We start from the raw sequence: 22114 nt of genomic DNA on the forward strand, positions 1-22114 counted from the left end.
CAGGCTGTTTTTTTTTTTCGTCATATGAAGGCTGAGACATTCATAACATTTTATTCAGTCGTACTGGTCCTTTTGTAATGCCAACATGTGCACTTCGTTGTGGATAAGTAAAGCCTATTTTGCTACATTTTTGTAGTCCTGGTAATCTTTTGTTTGGCATATTGGTGAGGTTATTAAGAGGACCATTTCTCAATCGTTTTTTTCTTAAAGAATTAATGTTTGTTATTAATCAATTATTTTTCAACAAATAACTCAATTATAATTACAAAGAGGACAATTCACAACTTTTTATCGCAACTTTAACTTGTTTCGCCAATTTCATTGCAACAAAAACCTAAAAATAAAAACTTTCATCGCAACTTTTTGGAAAAGCTCCTGCGAAATCAGGAATTTTAGGCCACAAATATCTAAAAAAATGTTCTTCCAGAATCCCAAAAAGATACACCACTGCAGCGACAAAAGCTGCACACTTTGTGGATAATTGTCATAAAAAGACATGTTCCGATGTTTAGTTGTTATATTGACTGCTGTCATTAAAAGAAACACATGCACACCATGATTCCTTTAAGCGTTTGTGTCGGTGGCCATGCCACGCCGCGCCGCGCACCGTGCACCGTGCCGCAGCCCCCCCCCCAAAGCTGTAAACCTAGGGGAAACACTGTAGAGAATAAGAGGAGTGAAAGGAGTATGTGTGTGTGTGTGTGTGTGTGTGTGTGTGTGTGTGTCAAGTGAGAGAGTAGGAAATCGTGATCACATATGTGAAATAGAGTGTGCGTGAGCAACAGAGACAGAGAGAGAAAGTTGGACAGAAACAAAAAGAGACAGACATGAAGAGAGGGAAGGAGAAAAACGCCCGACCCCGCTAGCACGGGGCAAGGAAATGTCACAGAGAGGGCATAGAATGTTACACACACACACACACACACACACACAAACACACACACACACACACACACACACAGCAAAGGGTAAAGAAGAGTATGTGAACTTGAAAGCATTGGTGCGGACAAAGCATTTGGCTTGGGGTGTGTGTGTGTATATATGTATGTACACACCATCAGAATACAGGGTGGAGTCCAAAGTCCATAATTCAAATATTTCATACAATAACAGGAAACAAATCCACCGGGCCTGTTATTCTGTACTCATCATCATCATCCCAGAGCACAAACAGGGACCACAGTGATCACGCTCTCACACGGAGTAGAGATGCTTATCAGAACGTTTTAATGCCCTCAGTCTCTGTGAAAAAGAAGAGGACTCCCATGTAAACCCAAGGGCAGCAGCCTAAAATGATGGCTGTCCTTTATACTAAGGTCCTACTAGGGAGGATGCAAAAGATTCAAGAGAGTCATTGAAGTCTCATTCGCTGCCCCTGAAAAACTCTCCTCGACCAAAACATGGCAATTAAATGAATTAAAACCGCTCAATGTGTCAATCCAGCATGTTAGTGCGGCAGAGTGTGTTTGAACTTGTTTGCCTGAAAGAAAAAAGAAAAAAAAAGTCTTTTTAGCAACCACCAAGAGATCCCAGCTGTGTCAGACTGCAGGAGGGCAGGACGAGCGCTAGGCTAATTTGGGTCACCGTACCCTCAAAGAAGGAAACTACACTTCTTCATGATCTAGTTTCTCTGTGCAAAGTACAGCACTGCCTTAAGCGAGCTCATTTCAAGCCGCGAGGGAGCAGCCTACAACCTGGCCAACAGCACAGGCGTAGAGGACACAGATCCACTCGTGCCATCAGCTCCTTCAAGCAGAGCCCGCATCAGCGTATTTCAACACCCTCTCACTCACTGGAGACTCGCAAGATAAGTCACTCGCAAGATACGGACACCCTCAGACAAAACACAGGCAGCAAAAAGCTCTCATTAGACCATAACATGAACATGCTGACTAGACTGATAGACAAAACCACACCTGCTAGTACCCATCGTCACCACTCCCGTCCAGCACCAGAGCCCATGCTGCCCCCCCCCCCCCGGCTGCCTCTGGGGGCACGGGCGTGAAACGTGACCAGCCTGGTCCTGATCCCAGGGAGCGGCAGCTGACCTTGAGGGGTGGCCATGTGCCTGGCATGCCCATGGTGGGAGGAGTGGAGAGAGAGCGAGCGAGAAAAGGGTGCCCTGGATGAGCCCGCTGTTGGCACGCCAGCTCAGTCCCTTGGCACTGAACCAACCAACCAACCAGTCAACCTGCCACAGAGGATCTTAGGAACCGTGTTTCAGCCCGCCACAAGCTTGCATTTTCAGCTTCAGAGGAGAAGCGGAGGGGAAACTCAGAAAACACTTTCAATACTGACATCACCGTTTCAAACAGCAGGGCAGCTTCCTCCATATTGGCTGTAGCAGCAGTAGCAGAAGGTTGAGGTGGAGAGTGAAGCTGCACCGCTATTGGCCGGGCCCTGCCTACATTGGCCTGTGTGGCTCTAAGTCTGGACAAAGCCAACAAGCACTGTAGGGCAGCGCCCAATTCTGTCACTGCTGAAAGGCCGGTTGTGTAACAAGGCCACCTTTTTGTTGGGGTTTCAGTGTTAATGACACATCGAAGTGTCATATTCTACTTAAACTACAGGACCACCCAATACTGCCATCTTTGACCAACAGAACCCTGCTGCTACCCTTTGCTATCTGCTGCTGACTGGATGAGATGGAGACATTCTGTGTGGGGTGGCGAGAGGGTTGGCAGGTAATGCGGGTTCACCGTGCCAAGTGGATCTGGCAGTGTTAAACTGGTCTTCTTGCAGTCGTCCTCTCAGCGGCCTTCAACAGCTCTGCACCGGTCGAACCATCTGGACTCGACACCAACAAACAGCCCACTTCACCGTAATTAACACCGCTAACTACTTCAGCCTTATCTGGCCAGACAGACTCACTCTGCTATGTGGTGTCTAAGTCTTCTGTGTGGATGAACAAGTTTGTGTGTGTGTGTGTGTGTGTGTGTGTGTGTGTGAGAGAGTATGTGAGAGTGTGTGTGTGTGTGCGTGCGTGAATAAACCACAAGACTAGAAAGGATAATAGTTTTGAAGGGGTGGCGGGGTCACATTTTATGATGACTCCCTCAATTCACAAAAGAACCCCCAGCTGTGTGCATCATGAGTACAGCGGCTCGTTGAAGGGGAGCCAGGCTATAAGGTGATCGATCAAGTGTTTTATGGAGGGGTGGGTGACTAAGGGGGCAAAATTTACGGGCATCAGTAACTATGCATTTATGGCACCCATCCCCCAACCCCACCCACTCTTTTCTCAGTGCCTGTGAAATCCTGAGGGAGGCTACGGTTTCAGCCACGGCATACTTCGCGGTAAATTGCAGTCTGCCAGGGTCATATGTTGGGCATTACACCATCATAAAAAAACATTTTCTCAAGTTTTTTTTTTTCCCGCACACATGAAGAATGTCTCCTGACTTGTGAACACAATAATAAAGAACGGAGGGGGTGAAGGTTAGCTGACAAGGACTCATCTTACTTCAACAGGTAATATACAGCAATTACGACTACAGCGACTGGGACAGGCTTTCAGTGATGAAAACTGACTGGCAGGAAGACAGTGGATTTTCTTTTAAGTGCTGGTTGGGACCCCATCTCCCTATTGTGCTCCCTTCCTCTCCTCAACTGCACAGCTCAAATCCTCTTTGGAGCTCCTCTTAAGTGTGTCAATCATGGGGCTTAGCATGTCTGGCAAGATGAGAGCCTTTGCATATTACGCAACATGGGCCGGGGAGATAACGAGCACCCTGTGGTCGTTTTAGTAAATAAACGATTGAGTGATTCGCTGTGGGAGGTGCTAGCGCTCTCCAACAGCCTGTCAGAATCTTCACATCCAACGTTTCACACAAATGTACGAGAGGCACGAGCAAGGCTGTGAAGAGGCCAGGGTTCAAACCCACAGCTGCCATTGCCCATATAAAGGCACTGACTCGAGTCTCTGAGCCAACCCACAGGGGCTCAAAGTGTTGGATTCTTCTGCCATACGTGAGTGTGCCGTCTGGTAAAAATTACGGCAATAAAACAAAAAATGGTGAGATGATGGTACTGTGTGTTTATTCTCAAAATCTGACAAAAGCTTTGCTTCTCTTTGATGGGCACACAGGGGCTTTTGTTGCAAGTCTTGGCCAGGCAGATATTTTCTCAACCTGAAAGTTATTCCAGGAGTGAAGAAAAAAAAATACATCATATTAACTGGAATAACACCCCCGAAAATAGACACCACACGACAGAACAGCACGCCAAACCCCAAGACACCACAAGCACGCATGTAGACATGCATACGAAGACACACGGACACAGACACCCTCGCAGACATGCATACGAAGACACACGGACACAGACACCCTCGCAGACATGCATACGAAGACACACGGACACAGACACCCTCGCAGACATGCATACGAAGACACACGGTCACAGACACCCTCGCAGACATGCATACGAAGACACACGGACACAGACACCCTCGCAGACATGCATACGAAGACACACGGACACAGACACCCTCGCAGACATGCATACGAAGACACACGGACACAGACACCCTCGCAGACATGCATACGAAGACACACGGACACAGACACCCTCGCAGACATGCATACGAAGACACACGGACACAGACACCCTCGCAGACATGCATACGAAGACACACGGACACAGACACCCTCGCAGACATGCATACGAAGACACACGGACACAGACACCCTCGCAGACATGCATACGAAGACACACGGACACAGACACCCTCGCAGACATGCATACGAAGACACACGGACACAGACACCCTCGCTCTGCTCCCTTGAGCTTTGTGGGTCACCCTGATGAAGAAATCCTTCACTATGTCCACTAGGGGTGGGAATCTCTTGGCACCTCACGATTCGATTCGATTCTGATTCAGAGGTCAACGATTCGATTCTAAACCGATTCTCGATTCTAAACCGATTATCGATTCTAAACCGATAAAACGATTATCGATGCATCTCGATTTTTAAAACATTTGAGTTTGCTACTCAGAGTCTCAAATCACTTCCTACTTTGTGTTTGATAATTAAAGAAAATCAACAGATGAATTACCTTCTCTATTTTTTTAATTAGAGAAAAAGCTTTTCCTTGTCACAATTATGACTTTCTATGAACAATGCAATAATCGATGCAGTTTGCATTTCAACACAAAACGGATGTGTAAAAAAAAAAAAAAAAAAAAAAAAAATCAATTATTTTTTTTTTTTTTTAATAAATCGATTATGAACTTTTCTGAATCGAAACAGAATCGTTCTAGAGAGAATCGAGATAAATCGAAGAATCGATTTTTTCCCCCACCCCTAATGTCCACAGTAAACTAAAACACGTGTCTAATAATAGCCACCTATTCAATTCACAGCTTCACAGCATAGGGCCAATGATTTTCCGCGATAACGGAAAACGGACGGAATTCGCGGAATGAACCCTTTGAAACGGAATTCCAACTTTCAAACGGAAACATCATTTTGTGCATACAAATCGCCCAAATTCCCCTGTATTTTGGGCTGCAAGGCTATATTTCTTTCAAATAAACACAACAACGATTGCAATGATGAACAAACATTAATTAAAGAACAAAACCACTGAGAAAATGTCACGTCTGCGCTGAACTCTGCTCCGGCCACGCCCCCCTTTTTAACGGTTGACCCACACACGTCCGCTAAAGCCACATTCAGTCACATTCACTTGCTCGTCTTCCCAATCGCATTTAAAACAAAAAATGTTTAGTCTTCTGTTCTGTTAATGCTGGCAAACAACAATCTAAGAAGGGCACATATGATTCACTCATTTTAAGCCATCAATATACCTCAGGGTGAACAAAATGAGCTGAAACGGAAAAAAAACGGAATTCACCAAATGTGAAACGGATAAATGCATTTTTTTGAAACGGAAAATCATTGGCCCTAACAGCAGCAAAAACAACTCTGGTGTTGTGATGCACCATTGTCTCGAAAATAACCAGTGGCATACGTCCCAGTAGAAAGGCAACAGCGCTGGATGGCATTCTCTGAAAATGAGGCCGAAAGCAGGATTCATTCACATTCATAATAGAAGTGCTTGGTTAGGACGCTGATCTAAAGCCAAATCAGTTTTGGAATATTCCATCAGTCAGGCCTGATATGAGAGTCTATTTAAAGGTCTATCTTGAAGAAGAAAAAAAAAAGTGTTACTTTGCCGCCTGGTAACTAGAACAAGTGTGGTGTGAGAACATTCCAGCTTCATCTATGACAGCTGCAAAGGTAAACACTCGTAAGACAATGGGAGTCGAGTCCACACAAACCGGACCAAAATGGAAATCAGTGGCCCACGTCGTCCCGGGCCAACTCCTGGGTCGTCCCTTCACGGCTCTCCCATGCGGGTATGGTTGGAAACTAGCCTGACGACGAGTTATTCTGAGCCAGGCACTTGACCCCACATCCCTAGAGGACCACGCCAAGCCGGTGTTTAAAAAACAGGGGCGGCCATTCATCCAGCTAACCTAGTGCAGTCTTCAGGCCAAACTCTGTGGCTGCCGCTGCCAAACACAGCTACCATATTTACAGACCTGCTATTTCCTGCCAGGGCCTGAGAGACAATAAATCTATTCTCCACAAGATTCTGGAATTAGACGTTTAAAAAAATAAAATAAAAAAAAAGTAGTAATTTGAAGAAGTGATATCCTTCCTGTGCACCCAGCCAAAGGAGGTTAGAGGCAGGTGAGCAAGCAACCGTCCATAGGTGTGGGCCCCAGGAAATGCCTCCCTGAAAATAGCTGTGTGTGTGCGTGTGCGTGTGCGTGTGTGTGTTTGTGTGTGTGTTGACTTTAACACATTTGGTCCCAGGAACTAGCTGTGTGTGTTGACTTTAACACATTTGGTCCCAGGAACTAGCTACTGCAAGTGTGAACGGGAGAGGAAAAACACTATGGTACTAACAGGTCCCAACACCTCAACCGACCAAACAAATCAAGTCAGAATAAGAAAAATGTCATCTTACGTACATGGACAAACAAGAGTGCACAAACACAAACACACCGACACACGTTGTGACAGGATGAGATTGGGGGTAGGGGCCAGAGGAGAGGAGAGAGAACAAAGTTGCAGCTCGTTTGGACAGAAAACAAACCGTCAGCTGCACCTGCCACAGGAATTCTATAGCTCTATTGTGCACAACCTCTCCTGTCATTCTTAAAATACCAGGAAGAGGAGGTTACAAACACACATAGCCATCTGTGACATACGGTAACGCATACACTGTGTGTGTGTGTGTATGAAATCTAGACTATTCCTGTTCAACAGCAGAGGAACAGGTCTACCATTCCTTGCCAAACAGGCCATCAAGACAATACCACACAGGTCCCCTTCCCTTGTATGTGGGGTTCAATTACCTGTCTACCTAATGCACAGGGGGCAAGGACAGGCTGGAGGAAGAGTCTGTAAATACTGCAGGTTTAATTTAGCTTGACATCCTCACCCAGTACTGGGGTTGCTGTCATCAAGTGTGAAGCTCGGTGGGATTCTCTGTGTTCAGTATTGACCCGGCTTTAGCAAGACAGGCAACACCTGTCGCAACGGCAGGGGCACGTCAGGGGTGCAGAAAAAGATGGCCAATTAGCTAAAGTATGTACAACAATCAGTCTGCCTAAGACCCTGGGCTCAGATGGTGACAACAGGAAGGCTAGGGTGAAAGGCCATGCTCCTGTGCCGAGATTGGCATAATAAAGCATAGGCTAAGTAGAGTGGAGTTCATTGCTGATACTAATTAAAAAAAACGTTCAATATTTATTTTCTTTACATGTAAGCAGGATGCATAAAATATGTAATACATATAAATATGTAATACATTTGTTTTACAGTAGAGTAAAACACTTTGGAAGCCAAATGCTAAAAATATATAGTCAGCCTACCAGAAGGACAAGCCAACAACTGGACAACAGGGAGGACTAATCCAGTCATCATCAAATCACGTCCCAGGAGCTGCTGCAAGTCTCAACTGTCCCGCTGAATGGACAGCTGCTTACCTGCTTTCCCAAATAGATAGTAACCTTGGGAACACAGTGCTAGGGCTGGGTACACGCAAGCCCAGATAATACTGTCCCTGACCCTGGGGGCTGCTCTAAAAAACCCATGGAAGGACGTATTTGGGAATTAGAGAAAGGTTAGCGGAGGTAAGCAAGGTGGGGGGAAAAGGCCACATGCTTCATAAGTCACAGGAACCGGCACAGCATTCATAAGGGATTCCCACCTTGCTGTGGGTCAGTGAGGGGAGGCAGTGTGGTGGTGTGGGGGTCGGGGTGAGTTGCACAGAGGCATTTGCAGCTGCTGGTGCCTGTTGAACGTGTCCCGCTTTCTCCAACAGAAGTGCGAGCCAACACTGAGCTCTGTTCTGTTTTTTTTTTCAGAAGGGGAGAACATGCCAGGAATGATGGAGCTGGCCTTGTCTTCACAGATCAGGCACGGGGACGAAGCTGGGAAGCGGCAGTGTGCCAGGAAAAAGGAAACGCACAAACATGAGCGACAGGGAGGGACAGAGAGGAGTGAGAGCAGAGAGAGAGAGAGAGAGAGAGAGAGAGAGAGAGAGAGAGAGAGAGAGAGAGAGAGAGAGACGATGCAAAACGAGAGTGTGAGGCAGCCGAGAAGAAATGTGTCGAAGAGAGATGAGAGAGAGAGCAAAGGCCATGTGGGAGCAGTGAGAGGAGAGAGGCCGTGCGAAAGAGCCCAGAGGGCCCAGGGAGCTGTGATTGACAATAACACCAAGGCCCCATCAGAGTAGAAGAGGTTAGAATCATCCACTCTGCTTCAGCTCTTCAACAGACACAGACAAGTGACACCTCAGACCAAAGTGAAGAGGAAACACTGAGACTACTGTCTATGACAGCAAAGCCAAGGAGAATATCCTGCAGTGGAGCTCTGCCAAGCAGTACAACAGAAGCTTGCAGCCTGTTTCAATTTAGTTTTAATGGGAAGCTGATTGGGAATAAATGCATGAAGGTAAACATTGTCTGGATAGTGCCTCTCCTTCCACCACAAGTTGTGAGACAAGATTAGCAGATAAATATCCAAACTGAAAAAAAAGGTTGTGTGGAGGTTATTAACTTAATTGATGTCTCTTAATTTCCAACAAGGCGTTATCCTCCAATGGCAAAAAGTTATTTGGTTAGCAATTGAAATCAATAAAGCCATGCCAAAATACCCCTCACTTAAAGTCTGCCATAACGGCATTCTTGCATAGAGTGAGAACTCAGACAGTGAATAATACAACACACAACAGCAGTGATACTAGGCCCATCCTTCAGTTCTTTGGGGAATCATCTTACATAACTTCATTGAGTGCTGCTCTTGTGAAGACTCCCCCCCAAAAAACTCTGAGAACTTCGTGATAATATGCATTACAATGCGTGCTCATAGTCCCTTGCGCTAATGGGTGGTGGGTCCGAACAATAGGGGCTATTGTCAGCTCCACCATCAGACTCCATTCATCTGGAACAAACACGCTCAACACAGTTCTCACTCTCTCAGGGACCAGCCAACCAATCACAACACTCCACAGGACCCGCAGTCAGATGAGGGGTGTCTGTGGTAGGATAGTGGCATGGCGTCTAGGGTTGGGGAGAGTGTGTGTGTGTGTGTGTGTGTGTGTGTGTGGGATGGGGGGGGGAGCGGTGGAGTATAGAGAGACAAGGAAGTGAGACATAAAGAGAAAACAGGGCTCAAACTCCCACCCAACCCCCGCCTCTCCATGAGCCACCAACTCTCGCTATATAAAACCAGTTGACCTCATTGGGGACTGCTGTCTCAGCTACTGTATGGGGGCCATTGTCTCTGTTCCCCTTATGCTGTGCTCTTCCTCTGCCCGCCGCCACAGCAGCAGCAGCCTTCGTTTCTGGAAACTTCCAAACGCACACACACAACTAGGGGTCAACTGATATGCATTTTTATAATTTTATTGATAACGATATCTAATGGATTAGGATGTCCTATAACTGATATTTGGACCATATTTTGGGCTGGTATTCATTTGGCATATTTGGCTGTTTCAATAACAAAACTACACAAAGACAATCATTATGAATTAGTTTGCAAATACCTTCTATAAAAAACAACAGGAAATATACAGATCTAATACCACGTTATTGAGTAAATAATTATTCTTTCAAAAACTTAAAAGCAGAAAAAAAATGTATTGAATTCACTATTTACTTTATTGAAGTGAAGGTAGAAAAAGTGTTCAGACATCACTTCAATAATCCCAATTCAGGAGAACCAGGTTGTAATGTACGAAAACAGGATCTCTGCATGTTTTCAGAGTGCTGTGTGTGACAAGTTTTGATGGCGGAGTGCAAGTGCTGGCTGAAACAAACTGATGTGTGCGCGACAGCGGGAGAAAGAGATGACTAGCAGGACTATCGCTAAGTGTCAAAAGGCGCCAAAAATGTCCTCTACACACAACCCCCACTGAGGGTGCAGAGTCAAAGTAGACGTGTGTGTGTGTGTGTGTGCAGCTGAAAACTCCGGACAACTGTGTTAAAAAACAACAATAAATTGTCCTTCTTGTTGAGTAATAGCTGTACAGCTGCCCACGCTCTCCGTGCACAGAACATACCCCTCCCTGCCACCCCCAAAACTGGGACAAATGGGCACATTGTCAGGTCAGGGCGAGTGGACCTGAGGGAACATGTGCGCAAGACAGAAAGTGATCGACAACATAGAGACAGTTGGAGGGAAGAGAGGAGACAGAAGGCTAGGAATAGTGAATGGGGGATCCTCCTCATATTTATCCACATAAAGCTCAAGAGCCCTCATCCGGTACACCAGCTGTCAGTGTTTGCAACAATGAGCCTCTTTATTGGATGAACGTTAAAAAAATACAAACACAATGATCATGAAGTGATTACGACGGACACTCCTGGTCCTGTGCAATTTGACTGGATCAAACAAGTGCAGATTAACCAACGTTCAGATTTGCAAACGTTATTCATCAAGTGGGTCAAGGACATCGAGAGAGTGATCCCCCCCACCATCTGTTCCAGGCGAGCTGCAAAATGTTAAAGCAGACCTAAGTACCCAGCTCTGGCCGTTGCCACCTTAGCAGCTCTCCCAACAGACAGGATTCTCACTTTTTCTACCTGGCAGGTATCCTGTGTGGCAGCGTGACGAAATACCCCAGAGGCCAAGCGCGCTGGTCTGCATTTCAGGGTGAAGGCCTGGATGCCTGGGAGGTCAGAGGTCACCCACACCAACCTCAAAGACCCAGGATGTCGGAGCCATCACCATGGCGATGAGTGCAAACTGCCCGCGGAGTGACGGATGTTGTTGGTGTTCACAAGAGGCTTAGGGGAGGTCTGAGCGCGAGCTGGGATAGAGATAATGGTTTCCTCCAGGGGGGCTGAGGGTGTGGGGCCGATTTAGGCATTAACCCCAAGGCCCCGCACTGGATGGAAAGACGGGCCGAGTTGGGGGAGCAACAACAGGCCACACTCAGACCTAAGCTCTTAGTACTAAGCATGGATACAACTTATCTCTACACTCAAGCGGATACCTCCACCGTGTTACTGAAACAAGCAGACCTGATAGGTGACTTGAGGTTAGAGCATTAGCTTTGTTGGGCTGGGGAAGGTGGTGAAGGGAGGCGACCAACAGAAACGGATGCCAGAAAGAGTGACCCAGAATTACATGTGTACCTAAAGCATGCAACCTAATCATCAAAGCAGGTTGGACAGACACACACGATCTGGAGGCATAACAGCTAAGCCTAACGCCTCACATCTGGTACAATACAGAGGAAATGGTAGAGACAAAGGGAGCACAAGTGAGATACACAGAGGGAAAGAATAGAGAGGCAAGCAATAAATGTGTGTTCCAGAATCCAAATCTTTCAATCATATGAACAGGACACTTGGACTGCTCTACTCTCTGACAGACCATTCACAGGAGGCAGAACCCCCCCCCAACACAATAGAGAACTTTTTGCACCACAAAACCAACGAGACATGAAAGCACATCACCAAAGGCCCATCAAACACAGCCATCCTCAAAGCATTTGTCTGACTTCTAGCCTTTGTCACATTTGCCCTCAAAGGACCCTCTCTCTCTCTCTCTCTCTCTCACTCACACTCTCTCTCTCTCTCTCTCTCTTTCACACATGAACACAGCACAACCAAGGTAGCAATACCAACAGAGTAGCTCGCCCTTTTGTGAGCAAGCTATTGTACAGCAACCATGTAAACAAGGGGAAAAACATCCTATTTCAAGCTTGCACAATTCTAAGCAGGGCTCCTGTTCCAACCGTCCTGCAAGAATGCCTGACAAAAAGAAGTGCAAGTGAGCTTATTAAGTCCCTAAACTTAGAGTGCCTCATGTGAGCACACTTTGCAAAAAGGAACATGTTGTTGTTCACTACTATTCTTAGCCTGCAGGGGACACTTTGGGTAAAATCTCACTAATTGACTTCTCTCATTATTTTATCTGTTGTTTAGCTTCTTTCATTTAATAAGCCTCTCAATGGAACTTTTCTGCATTCCAGTAGTAAGCTTTCACTAATTCACCTACCCAATGTCAAATCCATACACTACATAGGGCCAAATAATCAGACACTACAGCATTAGCACAGGTGTACAATAAAACAGAACCACGTTTAAGTTAAGGGCCTCAAAAAAGTGACCACATCACATTTTTTCATTTAATTTATTTAAGCATTTGGAGGTTAATTGACTGCACGACAACAGAGCAGGCCAAATTTCGTGACTATAGAATTCCCAGCAAACCTATACAGGAATCCAATATGTCGACTTAATAGGGCTCTGGGCTGTGATGTTGGAATGTCTGTGGGCACAACAAATGGAACATTTGTTTCTCACTTAAGTTACAACTCTGTGAACCACAGCAAAGCCAATTCGCGGATCAGTTCAAGGGAGACCGGGAGGAAGCTAGTAATTAAACGCAACCCCACATGCGAACTAATATTTCCCAGGATGCAAATAAGGATCTCTTTTGTGTTGTAAACTCGGAAGCTCTAGTGATTCGTTTGAAAAAAGTTAACGTTAAATTAACTATGGCCATCTCAAAGGCCGCTGGTGTTATTATAACGTTAAATTTATCATCCACAAAAACGGGCGTTTTTCAGCATCTATTGAAATAACGTGACACCAAACTTTCACTCCTGGGCAACTGTCGGTCTGATTTAAAATCTGCTGGGGACTTTCAAGTTAAGTTTACACAAACAAGCCAATGTACGGTTAACTAACTAGCTAGCCTCAATAACTTCCACACCTAGCTAGGTTAGCGCTGATTACTCTTCAAACAATTAAAGTTACAGTTTGCCGGCCGGGTAATGTTAAACAGATCCGAACTCTTAACTAGGTAGCAAAAGATAACTTGCTACTGTTGCAAACATTTTAAATTGAATCTGTTCTTTTTCAGTGTTTCAAATGCTTGACCTCAACGTTGGGTACAGTTAAAGTGAACGTTACTGTGCCCAAAACAACAAATGGCTTGCTAAGTTAATGCTAATTTAATCATGTTTAGAGCAACATCTTTTTTTAACTGACAGTCCCTGGCAGCTATCTCACACTCCCATTTCAATGAATGAATGACTGAGGAGCGCGCTGAATATTAAGTAAAACTGGAAACGTAGCTAACGTTAGCTGTGGACAGCGACTCGATATTAAGAGCACGTTTGTTAAAAATCGTATTTTCCGTATTACAGTATTGTTTTCAACCATTCTCAAAGCAATTTGTTCCTGTTGGTATGAAAAGTAACCTTAACTTCTGACAATTAAACAGAAATGCTATATTTGCAGGGGCTCGTTAACATATGAATCTAAACCGCCAATAATGCGACCTGTAGAGTGTGCAGAGGGGGAGGCTATATGTAAATCATGTCGTGAAGCCCCCAAATAATATAACTGAACTTAACTGAAACATTTAAAATGTCGAAGATTATTACCTTGTCCCGGCCATCTCCCTTACATCGTACGCAAAAAACTCCAGTAGAAAGTTTGAAGTAAGAAAAGTTTTTCTCCGTGTCGGACGTCCTGTGTGAGCACGCGAGTCAGCAACGATGTGTGTTGGGGATCCAGTCTCCGCCTTAGCACGTGAGACTAGGGACTGCCGGGTGTCCATCGCCCGCATCCCCCGCCCCTTCTGAGCACTACCTTCTGCCTAGAGTCTATCTATCTAATAAGGTAATGTCCTTGGTTGTACGTTTTCATTCATTAGTGACACTATCCGACAACACAGTTTTCCTTATAAACAACTCAATGTTGAACAGCATCCCACCGCATACTCTGTGCAGTGGCTCAGTGCGTTTGGCATGCGTATGCTTTACCGCAATATTAAATTGCTCTGCAGCATTTAGAAAGACGGAGACACCTGCTGGTAGCTACAGTCTTGCACTTTTACACTGAACCTACTGTGGATGTAGCTCATGGTGCATCATCATGCAGAGATATTATCTCTCGATATTATACTACGTTATACTACGTCAGTAATGGTTATGGTAAGAATATAGAACGAAAAAGTAATGAATTAGAGTACACGGGAGAATCAGATTAGAAAACAGGCATAATGGAATTACATATTTTATTTACTATCAGCATTCCCTGTTATCAAGAACAGTCATTATTACAACAAAGGAGGAACTAATACTGTACACGCATGGCAATATTTTTTGTATGACACACTCATTACACATTATGTCATGCTATTTTATTTTCAGGTATGGTTTAAGGACAAATCTAGTACGTTATACAAATGCTCTTGAAGAAAGACATTCAGACAGAGCATTCATTATTTTGGGTAATCTAAATGAACACACTCACTGATTCACGTTAGATAAACATACATTATTGACCTTGAGAGGAAAAGTCCTACATTTATGTTGTGTAAAAAATGCCAAAACATTTACATGGATTGCACAATTCAACATCAATTCAAAGACGCACTGTACAGCAGTTTGTTGGTTTTTTAAATATCTTCCCAGTGAGCAGCTCAGTTTACCTTGGAGCAGATTTGGCCCAGTTCTGGCCCAGTTCTGGCCCAGTTCTGGCCCTAATCTGGCATGGAATCGGACGTGAGCCAAATCTGCTCCAAAGTTAGCGGCTGTCTGGGCCATTACCACCCCAGGGCCAGATTTGGTGATGGTGATAATGACAACGGGTGTAAATTATCCAGTAACGTGAAATCATGTCAGCATTGACGGAAAGGTTAAATCAAAGAGACCACTTTACACAGGTCTTTCAGGGAATCCCACGTGGCTCAGACAAAAACTCAATGCAGGCCTCATGGGCACAAGGTCAAGAATCGGCCTCTCAGCTGCGCAACCTGTGAACGGATGCAAAGTTCCCAGTGTGAGACCATCTTTTCCGGATGCTTCTTAAGAGCGCTGTGCTCCCACATCAATTCATCATTTGCTGAGCAGTGAGACTGAATGTCAGACCAAGTCCTTGCGCAAGACCTGCTCATGGTGAGATGTTGGACGGCTGCTCGGAGGCTCTTCTTCCTTCCGCGGGCCTCCACACAGGCCTTTGAATGAGTTTCCAGATGTGTTGATGCACTTGAGGGGGAAACACGGTGTATTCCTCACAGTGATGGGCTCAAAGGTATTTTGATAGTGGGGGGATTCTTGCCAAACTACAGAGGACATTGGAAATGATACACTGATGTTTGATCACTTGCAGTGGAGCAGCTAACAACACCAAAACATTCACTGAGTAAAGACCGAAAATAAGACCTGTTTTACATTCCTGTATAGAGGGAAATAAAGAGTGTCTCTCCATACCATTCACAGTAGTTCAGTTTGAAGTCCATGCTAGAGTATCTACAGTAAAAAATACATCAAATGACGCATGGTCAACTTGAGAGTGGACTTTCAGCCCCTCGTCTGTGTCTTATGCAGTGTCAATGAAAATAGCCACAAAAGTGCTTTTCAGATGGAAATGGCTTGCTGAGGAGATCATACAGAGCACAGTCTTTCAGGAAAACAAAACAAAATCTGCTTTAACATCACAGAGAGAATACAAGAATATCCTGAAATGTTTATGACTGAGGAAAAAATATTACAATAAAAAAAGGGTATGTGTATGTGTGTGTGTTTGCCTATGTATGAAAATGAGACATCAGAGGATAGAGAAGCCATTCCTGTCCACACCATGTGGGTTGACAGTGCTGTCTAGTGGCAGTGCAGTTGGAACAGCAGCGGCTCCCCCCCCACCTGTGAGGCCCCTCTGATGCAGCTCTGATGCAGTACGGCATGGTGGCGGTGGGGGTGGTGGAGTTAGAGAGGGGATGTCTGTACAGGGTCCTCAGCTGTTCACCCATCCTTATTCCTCACCACTGAATGCCCACCAGGTGATGAAGGGAGAGGCAGATGTGAGGTTAACCCACCCATCCTTCCCAAATCTGACCCCTGGATTAAGGAAATGAAAAGGACAAAAAATTTGATTGGATTATCCACACAGGATTTTGATATATTTCACACAATCAGAGGCGACTGCAATAAACTGTGTTGAGAAACGCCACCATCATCTCTCAGATTCAGTGTGTATATTTGTTTCAGAATGACCCCTAGAGTTTTGGTGTGAACAAGCTGTACATCATTTCTCACCCTCTTTGCTCAATATAACAGAGTGTTTTATTTCTGCTCCAGGGTTGGCCTATTTAGATGTGAAAACCTACATTTGGTGACATGACAAATGATCACAAACAGTAAATTCATGAACAGTAATGAAAGATGATCAAAATTAGATGTGTCAGATGATGGAAAGGAAACGAGAAGAACAGAGGGAGAGGAGAGAGGAGCGGAAGGAATAAGGGAGCATTGAAGGAGGGAGAGAAGAGGAGAGGAACAGCACACAGTCCCCATTGTATTCCCTCCCCACACATTCTATTCTTGGAGCTCTGAGGACTCTGAGGACTCTGAGTTTAATCTTTCCCATAGAAGAGATCAGATACGGGCAGCTCCACCCAGGCCATGGGAAACTCAACAGCCTCCTCTGACACTTTCGAACAAGACGCTTTAATTTTGAGTGCTAATCATATGACTGCATAGCTACAGGCTGAAATGCGGGCACCTCAAAGACAAAATTATATTGGGCTAGTGCCTGGGTAGTGCTTGTTAATCAAAACTAAAAGTAACCATAAAGACATATTGTGTTAATTTTTCAAGAACGGTGTTCTGCGAGTAACTGTAATCTTTCTTCATGAGGTTACTGTTTGAACGTGTCATGGAAATGCCCTTCTCAGAGCAGCCCCTTCCCAGGGAGAGAGAGGCAGGGAGCAGGGAGGCTTTAGGAGCAGCATGTAGCTAGGCCATCTGACGGAGGGATGGGGATGGGATGACGGACACACGGCGGGAGTGGCGGGGATCTGGCGGAATGCAGGGGCAGCAGATGGATGCGCCACAAACTCACATGGATTTGGACGTCTGTTTCTTCAATTTTGGCCTCTTTCGACGGTGAAGTGGCCTGAAGCATGCGAGGGGCACGCCCACATGCACACACACACACACACACACACACACACACACACACAGATATACAAACACACACACACACACATCCCACAAATACACACACTCACACATAATCGCACAGAGCCACAAACATACACACATGCGCACAGACACATTCACACACACGCGCACAGACACATTCACACACACAGCAGTACCAAGCAGTTAAGGCCAATTCCTCTTTTAAAGCAATAGAAATAAGAGCTTCTCACAAAAGATAGCTTTATTTCATTTTCAATGTGCAGAAACAAGACTGCCCATGCAAATAAATGCATTAAAGAGTTAGGCAACTAAAGCTTTTTACAGACAAGATTATAGTAACACATACAGTTACAGGAATGATCAAATCCGTCTTTCATCAACATAAGCTGTGAAAGCAATTTGATCTGTAGAAAAAGGAGGAAAAAGGAGGTACTGCACCTGTACTCTTTGACATAGCTGCGTTCTTTCACACCTGTAAGAAAAGTAGAAGAAAGCCCTGTAAGTAAAATGTGTGTGTGGGCGTGTGTGTTTGTGTGTGGTCATGAAGTGTATGTAAGGGACTGAATGTGACCGAAGAGGGATGTGTGTCTGAGATGACTCAGCAGCCAGACATGTATGGGTGTGGTGTGTGTGTATGTATACCGGAGACGGCCATAAGTTACCTGTCTCTTGGTTGCACTGTTTGTGCCCCCTGCACCCGCGTAGCTTTGAGAGCTGCAGGTGCATGTGGTTGAGGGCCTGCCTGTCCAGTGTACTCACTGCATTAATCAGCTGCACAGACAAGCACACAGATACATTCACAGGTCAAATCAATTGTAACTGTCTATTTTAAGGCAATACATATAAACGTATAAATGTATATATTATAAATAAATGAAATACATTCTATGTACCTGGTATGGGTCTGTGTTAAGATCAAAGTACTCCAGGAATCCCGTGGCGAATTCACAGAAAATAAAGTTATGAGTGTCGTTGATGGTCCTCAGGCAGGAGTATGTGTTGTTGTTGGCACTGGTGCAGGCACAGAATGTACCCACTGCAGAGAGGGAGTGGAGAGGAGAGGATTTACTTGCTTTATTATAGTATTAATGCAACATGGGAATCAATCAATACAGAGAGATAGGATTAAACATCTCAAGTCATAATCATATTAATAAGAAGAGAATGTCTTTTTCATTGCCCAGTGAGGATCTGACCTCAACTCTTGTGTACACATTATGAAAAAAAGTCAGATCTTCACAGTACTGCCAGACAGGTCCCTGAATAGAAGTGGTGAGTAATTCGATGAACAGAGGCTGTGATGTAGGGGTAGTATCTCACTTGTCCAGAAGGGGGCGGTCTGCCAGTGCTGGTTGTCATGGGTGAAGCAGGTGAGGCCGGGCATGCTGCAGGTGTCATGGTTCCGCAGGCGCTTGAGCAGCTTCCTCAGCTTCTTCCTGCGTTTCTGGTCCTTCAAGAGCCACTGCTTCTTATCCTTAGATGCCAATCTGGGGGCAGAGAGAAGACAGAAATGATCCACGAACTTGAGTGGCCTTGAATGGGTTGTTTACTGGAACTCAAGCTGTGTTATGTGATTCTTTAAAAAGTTTGTTTGAAATAATGTCTGCCCATTTTGTCACACAAACAAAAGACGAACACACACAGACACAGACACACATACACAAACACACACACAGACCCTCACACTTACCTGAGAGACTGCAAGCGACCTGATTTCAGGCGGAACATTTCCTTGTATGGGGGCTGATACCTGAGATACGTCCACACACAGAGACACAGAGATGTTGCAGTGACATACATATAAAACCAGACCACTGTGTTCCTCTCATCCTCCAGCACACTTACATGTCCTTGTTGCAGTTGCACTCCTTCGGTCGAACTTTCTTCAGGTGGCCTTTCACCTCCCGCAAGTTCTTTATCTTGGTCTGCAGGGTCTCGATCTAAACACAAACACAGACATAATGTGCCAATCATTAGGAGGACAAACATTCACCTAATTAACCGTTTTTGGCAGGATGAGAGACAAAAAGTAAAATCCCTACAGCACCTTTTCCACCCGCCCGGTGAGTATACCAGCTTATGTGTTTGTTACCACTATTTGCTGCCAAAAGCAAATAAGTGAATCTAGACAAATTTTACAGAATTTGGCAATATACAAAAATCTTTTGAAATTTTGACAAATGATCTTTCAGTCGTAATCATAGGCACCCATACCTCATGTTCTATGTGGAGTTTATGATCTTTCAGTCGTAATCATAGGCACCCATACCTCATGTTCAATGTGGAGTTTATGATCTTTCCAGGCCTGCAGTGATTTGTACAAGCCTCCATCACAGCTCACGGTGTCATTCATCAATATGGAGCACCTGGATAAAACAATTAGCCCGCATCACAAGGTTTCACTGGCTCTGTGTTGCAGATCATTTTGCTTAATCACTGTTAGGCTGTGATGACTGTCAAAAGCAGCACATATAGTCCAAGTGTCTATACTTATATAAGATATATACCATCCCCATTTAGAAGGCTGAGACAGGAGAGGGCATAATCTCAAGTCAGAACACAACCCCATATTCAACCGTACATTCATTTGTGTTGTTCCAAGTGCCATATTTCAGCCATGTTTTTGATGCCTTAATAAATACATTTTTAGCAAGCGCTAGTAAATCCTCAGCCTATTTCTGTACATCGCCTGATGGAAATGCGCTCCAGTTTTCATGTGTTTGTAGTGTAGTCTGCTGCTGGTGCGGTACCTGTAGGTGACTTTGAGTGCTGTGGATGGAGACAGACTGTTTCCAGCTGAGGGAGAGGTGGTGGCTTCCCCCATCCCGCTGAAGCCCTCTTCCTCCTCCTGCTGGCCGATCACGGGCCCCGTGCTTGTGTTCTTTTGGCCCACAGGCCGGTATCCCTTCTCCAGGTCCAGAGTGTACTGGTTGGTGTCCCACTGGAGCGGGATGGAGCGGGCCCAGCGGTTCCGAGCCACACTCTTACGGGCCTTCATCTCTGTCTCAGAGAAACAACTAAGGTGAAGTCAAAGCAGCACATACGGTGGTTGCATGACCTGTGTCCAATAGACCTAAACAGAATCACCAAGATTCTTCATTTGTGCAATTCTGACATTGTTTGAGCCGGTCCTTCACAAAGTATTTTCTCCAGACAGGCCTACCTGATTTTGTCCTGATAAACAACCAAGGTATAGTAAGTATAGTAAGTATAGTAGCATGAACTGCTTCTATATAAACTACACACACTTATTAATGAGCCCTAAAAAAGTAAAGTTAGTTATGCCATTTCCTTGTTTAGTGTTTTTGTCTTTGCTCACTAAGTTCACCCTACTTGTCTCTAAAATTTTAATCAGTGGATATTTTTAACATTTGTTCATGTTTTTTGTCAAGAGCGACAAACAAAGCAAGGCAACTCATTTCACAGAAAAGATGAGGGCAGCACTAGATGACAGCACTATCACCTCTCTGTAAATTACAGAAACATTTACTGGTTTCAATGCAAACTTGACTTAGTGCTAAAATGAAACGCCAGTTTTGCATTTAGTTGAGTCATTAACTCTGAGTCACAGTATAGGACTTAAAGCAAAGTGTAGTGTTTACTCATCCCCACTTGGTGGCAGCATTTCAACACACCCTATTGACAGAACAGGTGCTCGTTATTGATCTCTATGGTAAAAATGGTTCTCTTTTCTGACAATTCCTGCAAAGTTAGTATCTTAGAGAGTGGCATTCTGTTTCGATAAGCTAAACAACCCTTCAGGGCTCTTAAGTGCAGGGCCAGCACTCACTGCGTTTGGTCAGCAGCTTCTTCCTCTTGACCGTAGGTGTGGTTTCACAGTCACAGTTGTCTGAGAGCGCGGAAGGACTGTAGATGTTAGCCGTGCGGCTAGCCAGCAGGCCCTGAGCGCGGGGCGAGAACAGGCCAGCCACCCCCTTACACTTAAACAGTCTCATCATCCCTGTGCTGTCCTCCAAACACTGCCACTTCTGTGGAAAGAGAGAAACAGACGGAGCAAGACAGAGAAAATGGGGAGGAGAGAGGGAGACAGAGATGAGGTAAGCTGGAAACAATGAAAAGTAGATAGAGGAGAAACCATCTTAATGATATTGTATAAAAACTGTTTGAATGTGTGTGTGTGTGTGTGTGTGTGTGTGTGTGTGTGTGTGTGCGTGTGCGTGTGCGTGTGTGTGTGCGTGCGCGTACGCCCAGATGGCTGTTGATGAGAATCCATATATATGCATAGTGGTTGTGCCCACCTGCCCTGGTTGTTCACACGGTGTTTGGTACTCCGCGCGCTGGCACAGGTCTCTCACACGCTGGTACTTGGGCAGGAAGTTCTCCTCCTGGGCCACCTCTTTCCCATCACCCATCTTGTGCATCGGCTTTCTATCAGTCATCACAGACAAGCAAATGAAAATAATTGTATTTAATTAATTTAATTTGATTTAATTTAATTTAATTTAATTATAAAAAGGCAAGGAGTAGACAAGCTGCTTGAACAGATGTGACCATTGTAAAACACTGCTACCACCTTCCAAAACCCTACTCTCACATCATTAACCAAGACAATTTAATTAATACAAATGTAATTTCATTTCATTTCATTTAACACAAAACTAGAAGCTGATTATATCAA

The 22114-nt window shown here is 44.9% G+C and overlaps 2 protein-coding genes across 5 annotated transcripts in view; both read right to left on the minus strand.

The window, feature by feature from the left end:
* Nucleotides 1-14294, minus strand: part of arhgap46a (Rho GTPase activating protein 46a) — a 41244-nt gene extending 26950 nt beyond the window's left edge. Inside the window, exon 1 of the mRNA XM_031567387.2 lies at nt 13930-14294. Within this exon, the coding sequence (XP_031423247.1) occupies nt 13930-14114 (185 nt within the window). The 5' untranslated portion in view covers nt 14115-14294. The remainder of the gene's footprint in view (nt 1-13929) is intronic.
* A 253-nt stretch (nt 14295-14547) lies between these two features.
* Nucleotides 14548-22114, minus strand: part of sulf2a (sulfatase 2a) — a 51349-nt gene continuing 43782 nt past the window's right edge. For 3 of the 4 annotated variants that reach the window (XM_012841055.3, XM_031567390.2, XM_031567389.2), the window contains 12 exons: nt 21735-21864; nt 21266-21464; nt 20226-20475; nt 19745-19841; nt 19321-19415; nt 19166-19225; nt 18796-18962; nt 18369-18511; nt 18138-18246; nt 17914-17947; nt 17393-17446; nt 14548-16389 (listed from right to left, as the gene is read on the minus strand). In XM_012841055.3, the coding sequence (XP_012696509.1) occupies nt 16359-16389; nt 17393-17446; nt 17914-17947; nt 18138-18246; nt 18369-18511; nt 18796-18962; nt 19166-19225; nt 19321-19415; nt 19745-19841; nt 20226-20475; nt 21266-21464; nt 21735-21864 (1369 nt within the window). In that variant the 3' untranslated portion in view covers nt 14548-16358. The remainder of the gene's footprint in view (nt 16390-17392; nt 17447-17913; nt 17948-18137; nt 18247-18368; nt 18512-18795; nt 18963-19165; nt 19226-19320; nt 19416-19744; nt 19842-20225; nt 20476-21265; nt 21465-21734; nt 21865-22114) is intronic. The other variant, XM_031567391.2, reaches the window with a different exon arrangement.

This window comes from Clupea harengus, chromosome 5 (genome assembly GCF_900700415.2).
Source record: "Clupea harengus chromosome 5, Ch_v2.0.2, whole genome shotgun sequence".
Classification (NCBI taxonomy): Eukaryota; Metazoa; Chordata; class Actinopteri; order Clupeiformes; family Clupeidae; genus Clupea; species Clupea harengus.